This window comes from Tribolium castaneum, chromosome 4 (genome assembly GCF_031307605.1).
Source record: "Tribolium castaneum strain GA2 chromosome 4, icTriCast1.1, whole genome shotgun sequence".
Taxonomy (NCBI): Eukaryota; Metazoa; Arthropoda; class Insecta; order Coleoptera; family Tenebrionidae; genus Tribolium; species Tribolium castaneum.
Window position 1 is genome coordinate 8,929,986 of NC_087397.1, and position 23,691 is coordinate 8,953,676.

The window sequence follows — 23,691 nt, forward strand, 5'->3', positions numbered from 1 at the left end:
AAACTCCGCAAAGTCATATCCCTATCTTCGACCATTTAGGCTCAATGTCGTTCAAAGACGCTCAAGCCACAGATTTGCTGCGTTTTGCCGATGGTTAAGATGTGTTACTTGTTACAGCAAAATTGCTGCTTGTTGAAGTAAATTCTCGATGAAAAAAAAAGCATTTACTTTATATTATTTATTTTGTTTTATAACAAAATTAGCAAAACCTCGACCATAAAGCAAACACTCGAACAAGACACTTTTGCTTGTAATAAAAGCTTATACTTACATTTTTATTCATATATTTTAGAGCATTTACTCAATTTTACTTTATTTCATTTTATGTAAAAGTTTGTACTATAGAGTAAATGCTTGTACTTCAAATAAGAGCAAATACTTTATTTATTTCATACCACACATTCTCTGTAAAAAAGTGAATACCTGTTGCTGAAACGGCCTTAGAACTAGAATCCCGATACGTTCCGTTTATTATGGCAAGCTCCATCAACTGTCTTTTTTTCAACTCGTCCTCTCCATCAGCTTGCTGGAATTGAGAACAAAATTTCAGACGGGGCAAAAAATCAAACGCATGATTTGTTTGCCAGATGTAAAACATCAAAAGGCAACACAAATCTGTTTATGTAATTAGTTATTCGCTCTCTTAGTCATAACTCGAGTTATATTTATGGTGCATTCCATTGCATATTTTTATAAATGAAATGAGATCTAAAAAGTAGGCACACATAAACTTCTGTCAATAGTTTATCAAAATTTTTGAGAATTATTTTATCACTGCTGCCCAGAAAGCATGGGCAACTCTCCCCTACCTACTGCTTAAAAAAGGAAACTAAAAAATTTTCTTCTAGAAACTAAACTTTCTCTGTAAACAAGATGGAAAAGACGTTGCAAATTTCGAACGGTATTAATATTCTAAATAAACAAAAAATATGCGTAAATATGAATAAATTTGAATGAAAAATATTCCACAAAACCAGCTTATGTAAGAAAATGACACGTGTGCTACTTACTGGGACGAGCAATTTTTTGACTTCTTCCACTGCCCTTTGCAGCTTGATTTGTGCTCTATTTTCGGTGTCTTCCACCGTTAAAAGTACGTGAAGATCGTCTGAAAGGTGCTCCCAATTGGGTTTTCCTCTGTTTTGATCCTCCTGTGGAAAACAACAATTAGAAAAAACGCAAAACAGTGGGAAAAACACGCAAAATACATCAACGTTTCAATGCTTACTTACTCATTCCATTGACCGAGTAGCTGTTCAGAAATAAAAAAACGTTAGTATAGAGTTTCCGTTTTAAAAATAAGTTCATTTAACTGATTTCCAGACAACAGTCGTTTATTTAAAAAACTATTTGTTTTTCTTGTAACTAAAACACCTGAAGTCTGAAAATGAGTATTGGACAAATGCCAGCATGACTTTGAAAAAATCGAAAATGACGAAACGTCTGTTTTTTTGTACCTAATTAACGTGTCTCGTGTTAATTGGACAATTAGAGTATGATTTGCGTGAAAAATCAACAGACGTTAAGAAAACAACACGGCTCTTAAGGCGTTGCGTAACGTCGGTAAGTGGGTAAAAAAATACAAAAGAATTAGTTAAGTGACATTATCCGTACACACCTTCTTTTTGTCTCTCATTGAGCCCTTCCCTCTGACCATTATTTTGCAGCCTGTTTCTTGTTCTAACTGTTTAGCTGTCATTCCACGGGGGCCCAGAATCCTTCCCACGAAATTAAACTGCAATCAGAAGATTAGCCTTATTAAGACTGCGGCGAACAATGGACAGGGCAATGTCGGAAAATTTCCAGAATAAAAATATGAATTTTACAGCGATATTAAAAAATCAGTGATTGATTAAAAAACCTATGCAAATTCGTGTTTTTGTCAGTGCTCTTATCTAAAAATAAAGATGTTCCTCTTTAGTGTTTAATGATGTCATATGCTTCCAACGACTATTACTTCATAACTAACTATTCTGGAGATTTATTTTTTCGAAAATATTTGTTTTCCGGAAGTGAAACTTACATCTGGATGTTCTTTGACTGGCACATATACTTTTTCTGTGAGCGTTGTAACGGGTCCGTCAGCTTCTGGCAATACGAGAGGTTCTTTCTTGACTCCATTTATTTGAAACAGACTAGCACGAACCTTCGCTATTTCTGAAACAAGCATAAAATTAGTCAATCGGAGAGAAAGAGATCCATCTTTAATGCATTGCTCAACATCGTTAACAATGGCATTATATGCAAATCGATGAATTTATAAACCAATCAATAATCAGCACTGACAGATAAATAATGAACACTGAATGAATGGCATCCCACCAAATTAATGCAGAATAATGTGTAACACAATTCTCGGATTTGAATCAAAATAATCGTGTCAGATGCATGGAGCATTACACCAGACATGAATTACGAGAAGCATGTAATTGAGACTAATAGGAAAATGTAGCGACCGTCTCGCCTCGATAACCAACGAAATCACGCAAGCTCACGAACAAGACGATTTTTGCAATCTTTATTATATTTCGTTTACAAATTTTCGGACATCCGGAGTATCCGTGTCTCAATATTGATACAAGCCATGTTAAACGACACCGTCCTGCTTTCCTTGAAATATTATTACATCTTCGAGTTGTTGGACACAGTGGGTTACACAAAGACTGAGGTGTAAATGAGTGCCCACACAGCCAAACACCAAAATAGTTTCAAGTACTTGTGTCAAAGATGATGAAATGAAAATTCACTCGACTGGAAAAATTGTGGTCAAGACACTGTGATTTCAGGCGCGCTGGAAATGGATTAAACTAAAAAGTAACTCAAAGAAGTTTTAATTTATAATTTATCAACACTGGAGACTAAATACGATCGGTTTTAGAAATAGACTCACATCAAGATTTTAACAAAATGAAATCAATTAGGACTCGACTATTGACCTGATAAGGACCACATTACCAGTCTACGTTTTTTATTACATACTACACCATACTAATAGCATTTGCCACCAAACGGAAAATGAAACCGATACAATTATTTCCATAAATCAACATACAAATCTATGAGGAAAACCCTTCTTAAAAGCTTTTGCGAGAAGCCGCGTTCGTTATAACTGAGTTCCACTATAATATAAACCTCAAAAAAACTCACAGTTGAATCTATGTATATTTATTTAAACAAAAAAACTGTAAATCGTAAGACAGATTAGGAAAATAGTTACCGGCTGCCATGACATCCAATCTGCCTTTCAAGTAATTGTTAGTTAAAGTATTAAGTGTTTTTGCATTTTAATAATGTCAAAGGTACATAGCAAATAAAATGTCAATTATGTATTTTTAACTGTAGCTGATGATGTTACAATAATTACCGAAACGTCAGTCCGCCTAAATTTATTTTTGTAAATAAATAGGATCTGTAAACCATAATTTCGAATAAAGTTTTAATGTTGAGGATTTTTACAAGACAAGTATGCTTTACAGGGATAGTTGTGGAAAAATGGTAACACAGCCATATAAGAAGACGTCAATCAAATTTTAATAACAGATTCTTTTCATGCCTGAAAGTGATTAGATGTGGCAAAAAGTGATGGGAAAAGAAGTGTTTTACTAATTAAATCAAACTTCGCTAAAGTAAGAGAAAAATACCAACAATTTTTTTTTTAATCAGTTTCTTCGTTCCTTGAAACAGCGAAGATGCGAAGCTATAAATTTGAAATATGATTTCCTGATCATAATTAATAATTGTTTTGCTACGTATATTCATAAAAACACTATAAATGCAGGAATTCAAAAAAAAATCATCGCATTACGCAACTCCCTTAAACCCCATCTGTTTCAGTCCATTTTTCCAACTCTCTCTTTATTGTTGGTGTCGTCTCGATAGCATTACAACATAAAATTCGGACGACCCACACGTTGTTACGGAAGTGGGTGTGATTCCTCAACGGCGGCTGTCACACTCAACGCCTCAAAACCCTCCTCCAGGTCCCTCAAGCTCCCACAAACCCTTTAAAGCAGCTCACGATCGGGAAAACCGCCACCAGAATTCGCATTATGGCCCTTCTGACCTTCAGTAACCGTCTAATCTTTACAAATACCACCATGTGGCCGAGAGAGTCCGGATTGTTCCCACTGCCGGCATTGAGGTTACTGATACGTTTCCTGCTAAGAAAGTGTTCGACCGACTTCTTTGACTGGTACTCGTTCACCTATGCAGGAGGATATCTTGGCGTTTCCGCCTCATCAGATTAGGATCTTGCGTGTGCTCTATTGTTGAGATGTGATGATGAAATGCGAGATCGCTTAAATTGCTTTCTTTCGCCAGAAGTTCGACACATGAGTAACAATGACTTTATTAGAAATGTACGTTATTAAATTGTCGTTAGGCTACGGATATCTAAAGGCTAGGATATGAAACGACACAAATAAACCGTTCTCGTGCTTGATAGTTCTATTAAAGTCACTAGAGAGCGCAGTTGTTTCATTACCGTCTGTTTTTAGAGCAATGAATTTGAAAAATTGTTGTATCTGCATAACGGTTAACACAAGCCAACAAAACATTACAGGCTGATGGAGCATTAAATTCTCAATAGTAAGACATAAACATAGTGCAAGTATTTTATCGTAATTATTTAAAAAAAAAATTCAAACTTTCCCAATCTGAATTCTGCCCCATATTTTTCAAAACGCTGCGAATACTGTTACAGATACAATCTTCAACCATTTAGGCCCCAAAGTCGTTCGAAGACGATCAAGCGACAGATTTGCTTCATTTTGCGGTAGTCAAGTATGGGAAAGTTAATTTATACCTAAACCGTTGAAGATAGAAATATGGTGTCACACACTTTTTTGTAGGAAATTTAATTCTCTACAACTTTGTTCCTTACACTTTTTATGTATCTTCAACCGTGTTCGCAAAAATATAAGGTGGAACGCAAATTGCGATAATTTTTGCGCACCGTCGCATATTAATCAAAACGCTGGGAATACGGTTGAAGATACAAAAAAGGTGTAAGGAACAAAGTTGTAGAGAATTAAATTTCCTACAAAAAAGACCATATTTCTATCTTCTATAGTTTATGTAGAAATTAATTTTCCGCTACTTGACCACCGGTAAAATTAAACGAATCCGTGACTTCACGTCTTTTAACGTCTTTAGGGCCTAAACTGTTGGTCTCGCGGATTTTTTAAAGGAAATTTTATTTTCCACGACTTTCTTTTTAACATTTTTCTTGTATCTTAAACCATATTCGCAGCGTCTTAAAAAATACGGGACTAAGCGCAAATTTTGAATTTTAAATATTTTTTTTCTCATGTTTCTTACGATTTTAGTCGTCAGTTTTTGTCACTCTGTTAAAGAGTGTAAAACTCAACATTTCTGAAGATATTCCACGTAACTAGTGATAAAAAGCGCCCTCATTTTTACTCTGCCGTACTATTTTTTAGGTTCAGAAAATCCTGCAATTTTGTTCCTCGTTCTGTCTCCTAAGTTATAGTCCTCCGTAGTCGTAAGGTTAATGCAGTTTGCGACTTTGAAAAGGTTCAAACCGTTATATTATAATACATCAAGAAGCAAAAAAACTATGCTATTGTTTACTATTATTACAATACAACTGCATGTTGTAAGACAAGTAGCATATCAGTTTCAGTAAACACGCTCCAAAGTAAAGCTTTTGACACTCCTATGCTGTTCAATATGCGACGAAACCATCAATACCAACACCAGTCTCATTAATAAAATTATTTACATTCTACACGCATGAACAATAAATAAAGGCTTCTTATGAAAGTCGGTTTTCCGCACATTGCAACTTCATTTTTTACATCACTTTGTCCCAAACAAACAAATAAGGCGTTTATTATTGAAATTACAAAATTCCGCGCACATTAAGGCCGAGTATGTCACCGCTGTTACATAACACAAACGGCTTAAACAATGACAGTGTTGTGAAAAAAGTGATTAGTTATGCATGCGTGCAACCTTCTTGAGGATGAGATGGCCGAAAGTCTGGACCATAAAAATGAACAAATATCACTTCGCACCTATCTCGTACATTGTTTATTGTTCTATTAATTTAAAAAACTATTGCGTGAATATGAATCCATTAGTGGAAGTGAAAAGAAAACGTCGACTTTGTCCCGATTTTATTGGCAAACTAATTTAATATTTTGCACTTTGTCGTCTTGCATCAACTTTCTCTCGAGAGAAAAAGATAATCAGTTGCAGTGACAAAATTCTTTGACCGGTTTCCATTACTGTTGACCAAAAGACGAAACCGGAAGTTGGCAATGTCACTTGTCGTGGTATTTATGGTGTAGCTGTTCTTATTGAGTCATCCTGTATATGCAAATGCGTACATTTAACACACTTACTGCACACTGCACTTAATTCGTCTTCATCAGCGGCAATTATACTTGTAATGGGTAGGGTTTCTGGTTAATTGGATGATGGCGTAAAAATTGAACACTCCTTCAGGTCACACACAAAACCAAGATTCGAAAATGGGCTAATGCACCACATGTGTAAACCAATTTTAACCCTTGGGTACAAAAATCCTAGAGTTCAAATGTTAACTGAACAATGAAATCTGATACGAGGAGAAGATTGATTGCAAGTCGAAATGTTAATGGAAGGTCGTCCAACACAACAGGTGGCACGTGTATCAATCAATTTTGAAAATTGATAGACGCTAGAATCCATTGGAAAGCAAGGAAGTCTTTAATATTTCGTAGGTGTGAAGAGTCAATCAAAATTGCTTCCTTTGTGTCATCTCTAATAATAATTAGTGACATCCTGTAAAGATTTCGTCAACTTGTCCCCGATTATTTTGCCAGAAATTGCCGACAAATGTTAAAACTGCATCCTTAAACTCTATCAGAAAACTTGTAACTTCTTGGACTTTAATAAATGCATGAAGAGATGATAAATAAAATAGAACAATATAAAACTATCTAAAAACAACAATATAGTCAAAAAACACTGTAAAAGGGACAAAATAACATTAAAAAAATATAAATATGTAAATAAATATATCATAATTAACGAAAATTTTTATTTTTAACTATATCTGGCTTTTATCTTTAACTACAGCTTTATTCCGTAAACAAAAGATTTAATAAATTTAATAAAAATGTATTAATTAAAAAAATATTCTTTTTTCAATGCTTTAAAATTTGTTTTAAAGATCAAATCATTTATAAGCCCATTTTTGGCTGCTCAAGAGTTCACCTATTTATTACTCTTATTATCGCTGATATAGTTTTATATGAGCTAGAAACTTCTGTTTATATATTCCCTTTGGAATTCCTATTTATTACAGATATTATGATAATTGTATTGCATTTGTTACAATAGATAACATAGCTCAAATTTAGAATTATTTAATAAATTATATCTCAGACTTAAATTTACAGTTAAAGTTTCTACTAATAATCGCATTAATTTTCTTGACACCACATTAATTTGTAATAATAATTTTATAGTTTTGACATTTACAAAAAAGAAATAGCGTTTAATAGATATTTAAATTTCATGTTCTATCATCCACATCATCAGAAAATGTCGATTATTAATTTAAATTTTCATCCTGAATTTAAAGACAAAAACCTAATTGAGTGCAGACAGATATTGTTAAGTAATAGTTACCCTGCTCACGTGATAATACAGCAATTTTTAAGAGTTTAACAAGAAAAAAAAATAATAATCGAAATTCATCAAAATCTATATCAATTGTTTATAAAATTGACAATAATGAGCGTAAGAAATGCTACATAGGTGAAACACGTCAATATGGGCCGGTTAATAAAAAGCTTCATTAAATATTAATTCGTTGTTAAAAGATAACAACGCGAACAGACCAATCAAATTGGTTCATTTTGGTCACGTGGCCAGTTAAATTAATAACACTCTCTATAAACCGACCCTAAGGACCGGTTTATAGAAGCGTCATTAATTTAATCTGCAAGTAAATGCGTGATTAACTGACCACGTGACCAAATTGAACCAATTTCATTGGTGTATTTGTGTTGTTAACATTTAACAACGAATTAAAATTTAGTAAAGCTTTATATAAAGCGGCAAATACTACCGTTTCAGATTTTTTATAAAACTTCTTGTATAATTCCTATATTATTCTTTTGGCCATCACTTTACCACAGAAGTGGCAGCAACGTCTTTATTTTTACTGAATTTTTGTAATAACAATTATTAATAATGTTCTAGAATTGCTACGTAATTAAATACAAGTTAATGTGGACTCTATTTCATTCATAATCTCTTCATGCTAGCCATTAGGTTGATGACCTAATAAATACTGAAAGGTGTTTTTGCTTTAAGGGTAACACACCATAAGAGGTAATCATGCAAATGGCGATCTTTGATTTGTGTCCTGATTAAGTCTTTGTGCGCTGTATCAAAACTTATCTTATTATGGCTGATCTCGTTTCTTGTTTGGCTCGAGGATTATAAAAGAAATCCTGTTGGTATAGGTCAGATAATCGCGCTTAACGTCTCTTAAATATAAATTGTGGGGCTTGGAACATTGCTCGGGACTAAAAATATGAGCCGATTCAGTTGTAATTTTTTCTTGGCAATTATTTTATTGCGTGTTTATTTTACGACTCGACTTGATAATGGCACAATTTAATCCTCGAATTTGGAATTGTGACAACTTTCCATTTCTCATTCATTGTCAAAATTCGCGAAAACGTATTTATTACTCGATCTAGGTCAAGACAATAAACTGAATGAGTGAGTTTTCCCTTTACACCGTTATGCAATTTTCTTGTATCTGTAGGAAATGCGGCACGGAACCGTTCCGTAGCTTTCGTATCCGCAAAGAACAATTCGATAAATGTTGACAAGCCTCGGCTTGAAATGCCCGAGGTACCATATTAGCTGCATTTCCTGCACGTATATTCATCGACCATTTAGGTAAGTACTGTCGTCCATAAGAAGTAGAACTATTAAGACCATTAAATGCTACGCTATTTAAATTGTGAGCTTTTAAAAATAGCCTTAATAGATGCAATATTGCGTTTTGTCCATATAAACTGACTTCGAAAAAGTTTGACTGTCCTTCGTTGACTTGCGTCAACGCAAAGCTCTAATAGATGCAGCAAACATTTTCTCAAAGAACGCAAACACGTAATTAGAAGTCCGTACAAGGAATAACCTCGTTGTTTATTAAAATTTATCGATATCTCAACGCTAATGTTGGCGGATTCTTTGATTCTTTCGACACTTTGCATATTCAACAAAGAAACAACGCTACTGTTTTGACAACAATGCAGCCTTACATCAATCGTGACTCGCATCGTTCCCACGACTTCTTCAGCCAAAAATTCTATTTCCACCGTCCATAAAAATAACGTTTTAGTAGGTGTCGATATTAGGATCACTCCGTGTTTACTGATAGTTTTCTAAATCGCATAATAAATCGAATGAGAATAGAAATACGACTTCCACCATTCTGTAACAATATTGGACGCACATTGCAACTGGGTATTTTTAACCCTAGAGGCTGATGCCCCCTACATTTAAAAATGGAGGAGCAACCCAATACGATATCTCCTATTTTTAAATCACTCCTTAAGGTAGATAACGTTCGGCTTAAAAATTTTGATCCGGCTGAAAAACCTTGAGAAAAAACTGATTGCAGCTGCTGTTGCTGCTACCAAGTAGTAATTACGAAGACGAAATCGATGTAAACTATAATTATTATGTTAGATGGATAAACGCTGTGGACTAATCCGCGATATTCAATCTAAACGCTGGCTTGTTCCTTCGCCACTAATAAATTATTAATTAGCATGTAACGCAATAATAATTTTTACCAACCACGTTTAGTAAGCTACGTTTTAGTACACTTTAATTACACAGCTGAAAGCGAACCATCACTTGTAAATTTAATTAAATCCCACTTTTCTCGTGTTAATTGAAGCAATAAAGCTGTATCAAGCTCTATGAATATACAATTAAGTACTTTCGGTTTCGACACAACCGCCATGACCATTGTTTAGATTTTTAGGGTTCTTACAACAAACATTGACATTGTGAAACCAGTTTTAAAGAGATTTGTAAACACGCTATCATATTCCTTTGTTACGCCTAATTTGCATTTTGTATCTGATCAAAATAATGCTCCAATATAAAATTCTGTCTCGTGGAAAAGTTGCGAGTTTTCACAGATAAATCATTTTAGAAAGTTTGAGATTGAACGTCTTCTGAATTACAAACGGAACTAGTTCCGATATTTCTAGTCAATTTTTCACACGCAAAAATTGTCACAAAACTACGTTCCAAGTTCAAAGCACAAATTGCGCGAAAAGAATTTTAATTAATGCTAATATATTTTTTACATAAGGTTCCCATAAAATGGCAATAAAATGTTAAATATTTGAAGATCAAAAGAGAATCCAAAGCAACAAGTCAAATCATTTCATCAAGTAGTACATAACTGGTACAAGTTATAAATAAAAAGAAAAAATACTAGGACAAGCAATTATACTAAATGAGGGAGAAGCCACATTTTTCTCTTCAAAGTAAGCAAAACAGAATGTTATGGTTAGTGAAATTGTACAGAAAATGGTCGCAGAGCAACTTCCCTTTTTCAGGTCAAAAATTAAATCGTTGGTCAATCTCTTCCTCCACTTTTCAATAAAAATAGAATGAATTTTGGGCAAAACATCTTTCGAACTACGGATAACTAAATGTTAGGATATGGAACGAAGTACAAATAAAACGGTTCCGTCCTCGATAGTTCCGTTAATGTCGCTAGAGAGCGCAGTTCCATTAATGTCTGTTTTCAGAGCAATGATTTAAAAAAAAGACTGTATTTGTTAACGTTTAGCAAACAAAAAATACTAGCAGATGGAGTATTAAATTCTCAATAGTAAGACGTAAACGTACTGCAAAAATTTTCTTGTTATCTCCATTTAATAATAATATAATAAAATATTGGTGCGATGTTTCGAGCACGACGGCGTAGTCGGAGTGCTCGAAATAGAGCAAGTATTTAAAAGACCAGGTATCCACGAATACTTTATTTTTTTATTGGTAATAAATACTGATATTTATTGATTGCTCTACTGTACTATTTTTGGGTTGAGAAAATTCTGCGTTTTGTATCTCGTTTCGTCTCCTAATTTATAGTCCTCCGTGAGACGTGAGTCGATTTTGATGCGAAAAATTATGCAAATGGCCAATTTTTCGCTTGAAAATGTGCAGAAAGTGCCAGGACCGGTAGCAGCAGCTATCTCATGTCAACAGATCACTTCCATTGCCAAGATAAACGCAACAATTTGAATATGTTTACAAGATTTCTCCTTCACGCCTAATACGCTTTCACCACTAGATGTTTCCTTAAAACCCTCCAGAGAACGGACTTTGACTAAACAAACAGTGAAAAAACGCGACATGTCCGAACAATGGGCAGTCATAATGGTAATTTCACATGACCCACTTGTTCGCAATACCTCCATTTACGATTTTTTGCTAACAATGTTTATTTAAACACGCAGGAGTGAAGTGGGGCCATATGGCCGATAAACATGTAAGAGAGGCTCTTGAACGGGAACTGCTAGAAGCCATTTCTTTATCTAGCGATCATTTTTTATAAATAGAACCTGGGGGACATACCTGGAGGAAAATGTCCGTTCTAGTTCACTTTTTCTTCCCGATTCGAGCTGGATTCTAATTTTAAACACCTCATGTTTGATCCAGCGGAAGTAAACTAAAAATCAACACATTGCAACTACATTTTGTGCAATAAAATCGCACATGGTGAAGTGGGTGTCGAGAGAGGCGTCAAGGTGTCCATCTGTTTCGAACTAATTACAAGCGAAAAATCAGCCTCCTGATTCAAGCTGCTGTCATGTCAGTAATTACGTTTGAAATTTGTAAATAGTTTGAGAACAGAATAAATTAATAAACACTTGGACCGAAATGGTCAATGAAGATGTGACTCGAATACAAATTGCGCCACCTTCCGCCACTCTTTCCTCGAATGACTTTGTAATTTTTGTTGAGAGTCAACAGCATTTAAATTGGTCTTGTACGCCAATAATGCACGGTCTGTGACACTAAATCAAGCGAAAAATTCTTGATTGGACATGTAATTATCATACGAGTGTTGATTTTTTGGACCAAAGTAATTAGAAGATTTATTGCTGTTTCTTTGTGAACAGAAATGTACTTGTCACACTAATTTACACCTGTTTGATGTCATCTCGTAGGTGTTGGCAATGTGGTGAATGAATTAAATTGCTGTTTATGCTGCAACTTTTTCAAAACAATCTCATTTTCGCGCTGGGAACTCGAAATGCAGACAATAAATCACGACCAGGCTGGTTCGCAGCAAAAAGCGCTTTCTTTAATTGTATTCTTTTAAACCTTCGTTAGCCTTATTTGACGACTATGACTGTCCACAATGTCATATTTCACCGGGGATTATGGCGCACAAACTGCAGTAAATGCTCCACAAACACTAATATATTTAGCAACTTAACACCTTTCCGAAGCTAAATCTAGATAAAACCTAACACAAGAAAGTAGGAAAACATTGGTTGCACATATTTAAACCATATACTATTAAGCATTAAAAATTAACTAACCCATATATTTTTCTAAAACGTTTTAAAAAGTTAAAACTACTTATCCAATTTTTATAAAATTTAGCATACAGTCGTTGTCACAGATAATCATTTAATAGTGCATTTGTAAGATTAGGAAAATGTTTCATAACTAATTTTAAAGATAAAAAATAATATTCCATAATATTAATTAATTAATAATTCCATAATAAAACGATTTAAGAAAAAAATGCTTAATCAGTGGTTAAAATATGTGCACTACCTCGTGAGACACCCTGTATATCTCTCACACAAAGGTATTTGAGGACGGAATGATGCAACACATCTTAATTCAAATTTAACGAAGGTATAAACAAAATGTGGGCATAAACCCAAATGTCTTTTCGTATAAAGTTTATTTATGAATTTTAATTTTCATAATATTTACGTTACAATTGCACATTTTGTTTCGGATGACTAATAAACTTACGTACGAAAAACCGCAAACAATTTGGATTACTAACAGGGATAATTGTTTAATTTTGTAAATTAATTTGCGAGTGCTGCTAAAATTTCTTAATTTACACCCACATGACGTAACGTTGAAAGAGTATTTCGCAAAAACATTTAGTTCTTGTTCTGCACAGCAACCCTTAAATGACAAATGAAAAATCTAAAGAATTAAAAATAAAAAGAAAACAAACTAAATAAAATATTTATTTGTGGAACCAGTAAATTCGGCGAATATCGGAATGATTCAGAGTAAATAAAGTGTGAAAACAACAACATTGTTGGGAAAATACAAACGTTTGCGGACATAATAATTTACAAAAAATGAGTCACGCTAGTATCAGTGCTTCCATTAAGAAAATTAATCAATTTAACAAACATCATCTCATTGTCTTCAGATGTTCATTGTTGCCCAGATGTTATTTTTGGTCTCCTTTAAGATCACGTATGTTCCATTTAATCTGTGTTTGCACCCGATCACAATAAAAATTGAACAATTGCCAAACTGCGAACAATTTCCGGTTTAAACTAAACAAATGTAAAAATGTGTATCCTTGTATCGGTTTGTCCTTTCTTCTGACTCCACCTACGTGTCTTTTTGGGCCCCCTTTCCATTTTAATCGGCGCCAAAGTGGGCAGCTGATGACTTCGATTTTCTCCAATTTGTTGTTGGTCAAATCCACAAACATAATACGTGTATAATTGGCCAATAGATGCCGCACCCGCAGCTCTCTGTATCTTTCTCTATGATCGAATCCATTAAGTACGGTAATTGCGCCCACATGGGGAAAATTAAGGACGAACGGCCCACACAATTCACAACTGCCAGGTTTCTATTAAGACAGTTTCAATCACTTGACGCGAAAGCCTGATTTAGTTAATGTCCTGATTCAGGAGGAAACGGGAGGACAATTTTGCACAAGATCGAAAAATAAACATTCAACTAGCTCTTCCTGTATGTCCCAAGAACGTACCAAATAGGTGGCGCCACATAATATTTAAGTAACACCGTGTTACTTTATTTTAGAAAAAAATCCAATTAGCATTCGTCGAAAATGCCACTTTGCAAAAACAGTTAGATGATATCAGACCGGTCCAGTTTCATTGCCTTGCAGTTGACTTTCTCATCATTTTGCACTACTTCTGAAATCCGACTCTCGTACGACATAAATAATTTTTTGCGATTTGTAGGTAGGTGTTCGTGCACCAGACCCACATAGATGATAAATTATGATACTTTCAGTCCCATCATTAAAATGTGTGATGAAATTATCAATAGCTTGTTGTATTTTTGATTTATTTTCATGGTGGGTTGTAAATTAATGCAGTTGCACAATATAATAGAAAAGTCGCCAACCTATGCTTATTTATTTTTTTGTGCTAGTGCATACATCGAAATGTAGGAAATAAGGTTATGAACATTATGTAAATTTTACACTCACGCGCTGAAAGAATATTCCTCACGATCGTTCATTCATAAATTTATTTTAATGTCATGAACACAACGAATTAATTCTTATGAAGTGATTAGCAGGCATTTGGCTAGCAATTATCCAACTTATTTTCATCGTAATTTGATTTTTTTGTTCACACTGCCTATAATTTATCATCACTGTTCAAAATCATGGCAAACACTCGACAATGGTTTTTGGCGTTTAACGATTTTTAATTGCCCAGGAAATTTTAATCCCGAGTTATATGCGAAACAAACTTGCAAATAAATATTTACCGATTAATATGGCGAAAGGATGTGAAAGAAATACACCAGAGCGCGATTTTTTACAGCCGGAAATCCTTTAAATGTTTGTCGCTTCGGACAGTATCCAGACTACGGAAGACTTATAGCTTAGGAGACGAAACGAGATACACAATCGCAGGATTTTCTGAACCCAGGCAAATAGTACAGTAGAGGCCGTTATACTGTCGCGGTCCCAAATCGTTTTAAATTAATTTATATCCAACCAATTCACTAATTACTTGGAAAAAAAATTATTGAAAATTTAAAATTTGCGCTTCGTACCATATTTCTCAAAACGCTGCGAATACGGTTAAAGATACAAGAAAAATGTTAAAAAGAAAGTTGTAGAAAATTAAATTTCCTTTAAAAAAGTCCGCGAGACCATATCTCTATCGTCAACAGTTTAGGCCCTAAAGACGTTAAAAGGCGTGAAGCGACGGATTCGTTTCTTTTTACCGGTGGTCACGTAGCGCAAAATTAATTTCTACCTAAACTGTAGAAGATAGAAATATGGTACCGCGGACTTTTTTGTAGGAAATTTAATTCTCTACCACTTTCTTACTAACATTTTTCTTGCATCTGTAGCCGTATTCGCAGCATTTTAAAAAATATGGACCAAAGTGCAAATTGGTAAAAGTTTTTTTTTAATATAGTTTACGATAAAATTTTAGCAATATGTTTACGTCTTACTATTAAGAATTTAATGCCCTATCTGCCTGTATTTTTTTGTTAGCTGTGTGTTAACCGTTATGCAAATACAATTTTTTTTCAAATTCATTGCTCTGAAAACTTAGACGTATTGGAACATCTGCGCTCCCTGGCGACATCAAGGGAACTATTGAGGACGGGAACGTTTTATTTGTACGTCGTTTCCTAACCTTTATCCACCGTAATCCAGACTTATCATAACTTGATTGAAGTAACCCAGTTTTGTGGACGTACGTCTTACCAAAAATGTTTTGGGAAACTTTCCTCTCTTGTATTCAGATTTCACTTTTATTTATTGCAAGCGAACAAAACAATAAGGTGAAAAGGCAAAAACAAAGCCGATCTGTGACTCATTCGCATTTTTCTTGTCTTATAAATAATTATGCGAAACATATGGCATTCTACACTGTCCTACGCGAATCATTAAATGAAAGTTTATAGCCACCTAAGCTCGCCAAATAACTCTAAATCAAAAACTATTGTTTATTCGTACGATTTTCTTATACTGATCATTTCACATAATTGATGGTTCGGCTTGATTATCTGGGTTACCAATAAAAGAGAAGACCAACATCATTTTCTAAGTGATAACATTTACCATCTCAATTATCCAATTACAAAATTGAAGCAATCAACAACAGATATAGGGAAAATTATCAATTATCTCCAATTGATTTTTCAATTTCTTGAAGCAAAATGGGTGGTGCGTCCACTAATTACGAACCGACGTGGATTTTTCCTTTTGTGTTCATAATCACAATGTAATTGGATTAGATTGTGTAGATAAGGCTATAATTAAAGCGACTGAAATGAAACATCAACACTTTTTTCCTTTATATGGGATGTGAAACGGCAAATCCACATGACTGTAATTATTTTAATTTCCCAGTGATGGAAAAGGTGTGGCCATTTAGTCGAATAATTTTGAAAGTTATTTTAAAAATGTAATGCAATAACAACTTCTGGCCAACAGATTTATAAAAAGTCTTAAATCATAAGACATCGGAAATTGCGAACGCTTTTTATTGCCACTAAAACGCGCCAAAAATAGGTATAGTATAACACATTGTGAATCTGTGTCTAGTAGAAAAACCGACTTTTTAATTCAAACCGAATGTTCCTTCCTTGGGAGGTCTCAAGCTTTCTAAACAGTTCCAAGGATTTACGTACAATAGGCACTTGAACACGCAAAAATGTGCACTAACAATACGATATTAGCAACACTGTAATATACAGGGTGGTTCAGCCCAGCTCCCATCTTCTGTATTATTAAATTTGTACTTTTGATATTAAAGAAAATCCTTTTTTTTTTTCAATTTTCTTTTTAAACATCAAACATTATTTAATCTGTAATCAATAAAATCTTCATTTTTTCACTGTTCTTTTCGAGAGCTTTGACGGGTCTTAAACAACTTTTTATCATTTTTGGGCTATTTTCGTCTTACCTAAATATAAATCACTCGTATTCAATTTTTTTTCAATTTCAACACCACTTGGTCATACTAATTATAAAACCCGAACGTGCGTGGCATATGATACGATTCAACTTTGCTCACATAAAACTCTGCCCTTGTGTGTCCCGGTTGTACGAAAATGTAGAAGAGTAATTATTATGACTCGATTTGATCTACGAGTATTATTCGTTCCGTTTGGATTGTTAAATTGTAACATCTGTTCAAGATGTTAGGGCAAGTTAACTACCGAAACAATTATTATGCCCCATTGTTTTATTTTGAAGGAGTGGATGTCACTTGACAAAGCACGACTCCTTTTAAATTCCCTTCTCAGATTTTTTTAAAACTTGACTAAACTGTAGTTCCAGTGTTTGCAAATTGTGAAGCTTATAATGTAAATATTCCATTTAAATGGATGTTTATTTGAGTGTGTTGTTATTAGAACGTTGGCAATTAAACTCGAGTCGGCTCGTTAAAAATTGTGTATAAACTTTACCGAAACGGTAGTTTCAAGGAGCTGTACTGAAATTTTATTTGATTAATGCTGAATGGGAACTGCTTGTTTGGCAGCATGCCTGAAATTGTTACCGGCCAGTATAAATACACATAATATGTGCAAGGTTTCCCAGAATCGCGGAATATTTCAAACTTTTCGTCACTTTCTTAACAAAAGTTGCACCGAAATTAATTCGAATATCCTTCCAGCTCACACAGCCACTAAAAACGCCAGATTTGTGTACATACACGCGATGATAAGGCGCCTATGTACACGAAACACTGGTATATATACCTACTGGTATTTATAGAGTATCTATAACCGGAATAATAGTGGGCGTTGACGAGTAAATCGCAGCCTACCTGACGTAGAATTTCCGCTGCTGTTATTCGATCATTTTATCTTCGATAAGATTATCTTCGGCAAATAGATGGATTTTGGCAGAACCTAGGATAATTTCGGTGCAAATTCTTGCATTCACGGAGTAATGCGAAACGTGAAATGCCAACAATCTTGACCTATTATTTAAGCGCAATAATATTTCAATGGTTAAAATGAAAAGTCAAGTCATTCATCAACTGGGAACAAATCTAAATAAACGCGATTAAGTCTAAATAAATAGTTTCACTTTGTTTCCCCAACTCCGAGACCCAGTTCTGCACAAATAGCTTCTTGCACTTTATGGAGATGCTTTCATTGTTTTACGAGCTTTGGCAAGCGCTACAAAGCCTTTAAAATTAAAGATTGAACATTTTTAATTTAACGAATGGTTCTTTTTTAAATACTACCATGTAACGATTATGTGTTGCCGTAAACGTGATAAGAGGAGTTAAAACAGTATTTTTGTGTTCAATCTGGATTTATAGTTAATTGAATGTTTCATTGTTACGCTTCTATAATTCGCGTTCAAACCGGTAAATTATAAGCCTTAGTTTCTTGTTCAGACAAAAATTAATACGGTTTTAGTACAAATTAGGTTTTTTCTTCTGCCGAACAATACTTTTGTTCACTTCCGGCCCATTTCCGAGCTTTGATACATCAAAGCGCTCGTATCTGCAATCATCTGGCTACAAATCATCAGACGGTCTTTATTTTAATCTTTGTAACGTTGCCAGTGCTTGAGTAATTCCGCTACCTTTCCTCCAACACACCTGTGAGCAATCTTGAAAAACCATTTCAATTTGCTTAATTGAAGCAAAACTGGATAATTCGTGCATGGCTTAAAAGTAAAGCGTGGTTTATCGGTGCGATGGTAAGCAGATGAGATCACAACCCGAAATACTGTCATTACTTGACTTGGTCATTTTATTTCGCGATGATTCAACGTTTACGATGACCGTTGGGTTTGAGCAAATAGATTACAAAAGGTTTGCGCAAACAAGGGTTTGGAGAAATTCGACTCCGATTCTTGCACAATTAAACTGCGACGGAATTAGAAACAATCGCAGATGTGATTTTAAATTCAAAACAGGTAGTTTGTTTAGATTAAGCGTAGATTTTTTTGATGGATTTAGCATCGGACGTCTTGGTGAGATGATCAAAGGTCCAAAAAGGATTGGTCCGGTTATACACACCCACGTTATGTTGATCTTCCAAGTCATCCGCTGGTATTTAAGGTGGCGTCCGAGATTTTCGTGATCAAGATGCGAAAACGAATGGATTGGGCGAAAAAAGTTGGCAACATTGTCTTATTTTAAATTGATGATAATTAGTCCGGATAAATAGACCGCAACAAAGCAATCAATATAAGTGTGCAATAATTGACAACAACGATTCGAAATATTTGCATACATGTAGCTTTGCATAGCTTCTGGTTTGGAATTTAGTTTGCATCTGGTTACTCGCAGCTTGTTCGAATTAATCTTGTAAGAATTTCGAAACAAATTATTTTTATGAAGTAAAACTTTTATTTGCAATGTATTAGACAGTAAAAATTCCTCTTCTCATCCATTTTTTGACTGTAGTTCCGAAATCATTTCTAGAAATTAGTTTTATTCTAAAATGTTTAAATATTCGCCCAATGATCTAAAGTAAGAACTTGGTGAACAACAACGTTACGAAATTCAATATTTTTAGTAACAAATAAATATTTTACCTAATTAATACTAATAATTATGATAAATTGTCTAATTATAAAATTGCCTATTAATAAATGAATTGCTGTAAGGTATAACCTTCTAAAGAATGCGGACTCTAATAAGCAATTTTAAGCTTCATAATACAAAAACTTTGCCTATTTCACGCCTTTTCAGGATTTGGAAATAAATTGGGTGAACCTCACTTTCGTGACAAACTTCTAATGCATTAAAGATTAACCAAAGAGAATGAATGATGAAGTTAAACCTTAACCTTTCACCCACTGACAAAAGGCAATAAATATTACTTTTGATTTGACGCAAAAATTGGCTTTTTCATAATAAATTTAGTTCGCGTTTTATTTATTATTCTATCAACTTACGGATTTCCTTACGAGCGACGTTAAAACCGCAGACTCTTACCTAGAAAAGAAGAACACAAAAATGTATTTCCTTTAATAGCAGACGGGTGACGTTAGTAAAAAATACGAAGAATACAAGTGTTCAATTATTTATACTCAATGTCCGTTATTTGCAATGACCATTTAACTCTTAATAGCCTCGATATTAATTTGTTAAAAGAAAAACAGACTTCTGGTCGGCTTCTATTACGAAAGTAAGTAAACTCTGTTAAATGCTAATTAGGTAGGAAATAAACATAAAACATTAATATACTAAGCAGATTATGTTATTTTGTAACATATGTATGTACAAATCATTGAATACGTTACATTTTTGCTCATAAAATAGCGAATTTAACAATAAGGTAGCCCCAACATCGTCTGGTTTTCTCGCCGTGTGATGGAAGGTATTCTGAAGACCAAAAAAGAACAGTTTTGTAAATATTTATCCAAAGTACGACTTTATTATCTTGTAAGAAATTTCACATCGTGTAAAATGTAAATATGTATTGTCCGATGACTCTATTATCCTAAATTAAGCATTATCTAATGTTTTTGACTGATACATGACCAAAACTTGTGGGCGGGTTTAAAAATACTCCACCCTAATAAATAATTTATCACTTGAACAACAACGTGAATTTTTACAAGTCTTGATGTTTATGGCAATTAAAGAGAGTAAATGTTCTTTTTATGTTCATTTTGGCGTCTGTTGCGTCACGACTACGGAGGACTTTAACTTAGGAGACGAAACGAGATACAAAATCGCGCCAAAAAAATAGTACGGTAGTGTAAAGCTGTCCTGGCGACAAATCGTTTTAAATTACCAATTTACTAACACAGTTTGTGCTTTGCATTCTTAACTGACTGAGCAAAATTTTCGTAAGAAACATGCGAAATAAATTATTTAAAATCTGGGCTTCGTCCCGTATTTTTCAAGACGCTGCAAATACGTTTGAAGATACAAAAAAAACGTAAGTAACAGAGATGGGAAGAATTAAATTTGATACAAAAAAATATATAACGTAAACTATTATTTAAAAAAATTTACACGGCATTGTGACATCTTCGCCCTCTGGTGACATTAACGGAACTATAAAGACGGGAACGTTTTATTGGTGGGTCTCTTCATATCCTAGCCTTTAGATATCCGTAGTCACGATCTCCCGCTGAGATTCTCCTCCAAAGGGAATTTGATAAAAACCCGTCGCACCTTGCTCACAATAAATTGGAAATAGCGTTTCTGTGGAGAATTTAATTTAGCCGACATTTTTCCGTAATTAATCATCTTTGGAATGCCTCGCGTTTATTCTTTGCTGGCGTAATTGGCGTAACATTCCCATCAGTAATTCAATTTTTACAATAATCCAATTTTCACTGCAAGAAGGAAAAATCCACTCGCAAGGCGCATGTTCCACTCAAAATGCTTACGACCAAACGCCGAATCATACACCGGGATTAAACACACGTGAGTCCAGAACCGAAAATAGCTCTTCAACAGTGTCTAAGAATAAGTCTGTTTATCCATAAGGACCAGTGGCGCTGTTGCCATAGCGCAATTTGAAAGAAAATCTCAGATTTCTTGCACTCCTGGTGACGTTTTTCACTCTTATTATGCAAGAAACGTGATGGAACTCACCGTTCCTGAATATAAAGTGGTCGAATGACCATCTGATTTGATTTTCAGTCATTTTCACGCGTGATTCAGCGACGTGTGTGCTGATTTTTGATTCGAGATTGTATTTTTAGATTGCGTAGGTAAAGCAATTGTTTGAATTAAAACTGTAATGGAGGTTTCGATTAATTCTAACTTATGTAATAGCATTATTTATAGTGCTGTCTTTAATGCATGTATGTTTCCATACCAAGTTGACGGTAAATGAATTGTTCATTGACCTAAAGTACATGGAGGCATGTTGGATTTGCATAATCTTTCGTTCTTTTGTTTATGTACATGTGGTATCGTTAAATAGAAATTTATCTTTCGAAAGTTGGTATTTCTGATTAAGTTGTTGTTGCTCAAAGTCCCGATGACACATTTACACGTCTTCCTCATTGTTATTTGATGTTCAAAATTTTTAATTCACACAGAGAGAGTAATTTTAGAGAATTACTTCAAGTTTTAGAACAATGATTTTAAAAAATGTCGTCAATTTTACTTTCAGAATGATACACCGCGAAATGTATGTCGTTGCTTCTTTTACGCAATATATTAAATCATTGTTAAAACACCGTTCACAATTTTCTCCTCAACTTCTCGTAAAAAAGCATCAAATTTTCACGTTTTTCTTTTCTTTAGAAACAAACGACTTTTAATTTAAATTTATTTTTTGTGAAAAAACAGTTCGTAAACCCACTTTCAGTACTCTAAGGGCGATTTTCTGAAAATCCCGTAAAATAAAAATTCAGCACCACAACACTAAATAGTAAAGTATCGTCTAAAGAACAATTTTGGTAATAAAATTATTTAGAGTTAAGCAAAATATCTTTATTTGGTAAAAAAAATCCCCAGAAAGTTTTCGTGGAGCTTTCGTGCAAAAGTGGCAGCGATTTTAAAAAACAAAAACTTCTTAAATAAATGCCGGGTGACTTTTTAATGGATATTTCAGAAAATAAAGGAGATATTTGAAAATCTAGTGCATCATTGGTAACTTTACAAAGAACTTTTTTAGGTTTTTTGATTAAATTTGCAGAACTTAAAGCTTTAAAGAACTTGTGGTAAAACTGAATTTGCTATTTTATTTTTTTAATGTTAATGTGAATTTCGTGTACATCTGATGATGGCTATATGATCGCCGAAACAGTTGTAATCAATTTTGAATAAAAATTTTAAGAGTTTAAAAGACCCAAATTATCTAATATTTGAACATTTCCAAACTTTTACAATGGAGCATCAACATCTATTTTATTAAAATAAATTGACTAACAAAAATTCAAATAATCTCAAAATGTGGATGGTACCTTGCAACGACTCATACAAAGGGTGATTTTCCAAATGATAGAAAATGTCCCCCGACAATAAAAACTATCGTTTCAGGATTCAAAAATTCTTCCTTAATTTCTGATTAACCAATAATGTTCTTAAGGACATTTGTTGTATTATTATTTTTTAATTAAATTTCAATAACATATCTTCAATGCCTTTGACATTATATTCTGTTTTCTATGTTTCCTACAATAAAATAAAAAACTTGCTGCAGATATTCATTCTTATCTCATTTTGTTCTTGTTATAATTGAATTAATTCTTGGTAATTAACGGATGTACCTACGATAATTACGCACTATCTTCTTCCACTGTACATCAAATAGAGTTTTAAATCAGGGATATAAGACGCACCCAAGTGGTACTTTTTATGCAAATCAAAATTCTCACAAAGAAATTGCAATTTGTTAAAAGCACATCAAGATTTTTTTTATTTTGAATTACTTTACATGCATTAAATTTTTTTACATTGATGATATTCCTGAAGCTTTCCGCAAAGTAATTACCAAACTTTTCTTGATCTAGATATTAGAAACAACCCCTATTTTATTTATAATTATTTTCAACAAAAATTCAACAAAAAATACAGAGAAGCTTCGCTTCGTACGCCAATATTACGACTTCAGTCACATATAATGCAAATAATTATTTTTTAGAAACAAATTATCACATGAGTGTTTAATAACTAAAACTAGAAAAGATGGAGTACGTAACCGAATGTGTTATTGATGATTAAACAGGCGCGCAAGCCTCGTAAA

The 23,691-nt window shown here is 33.8% G+C and overlaps 1 protein-coding gene across 7 annotated transcripts in view; it reads right to left on the bottom strand.

Annotated features, from left to right (window-relative positions):
- The window catches only part of how (held out wings), a 35,510-nt gene that overhangs the window by 4,482 nt on the left and 7,337 nt on the right, over positions 1 to 23,691 (bottom strand). For 5 of the 7 annotated variants that reach the window (NM_001170681.1, XM_015984133.2, XM_064356004.1 and 2 more), the window contains exons 2-5: positions 2,024 to 2,157; positions 1,619 to 1,735; positions 1,011 to 1,151; positions 424 to 526 (exon numbers count right to left, since the gene is read on the bottom strand). In NM_001170681.1, coding sequence (NP_001164152.1) covers positions 424 to 526; positions 1,011 to 1,151; positions 1,619 to 1,735; positions 2,024 to 2,157 — 495 coding nt within the window. Of the gene's footprint in view, positions 1 to 423; positions 527 to 1,010; positions 1,152 to 1,618; positions 1,736 to 2,023; positions 2,158 to 19,930; positions 19,971 to 20,278; positions 20,306 to 23,691 lie in introns of those variants that run through there. The other 2 variants (XM_015984141.2, XM_015984136.2) reach the window with 2 other exon arrangements.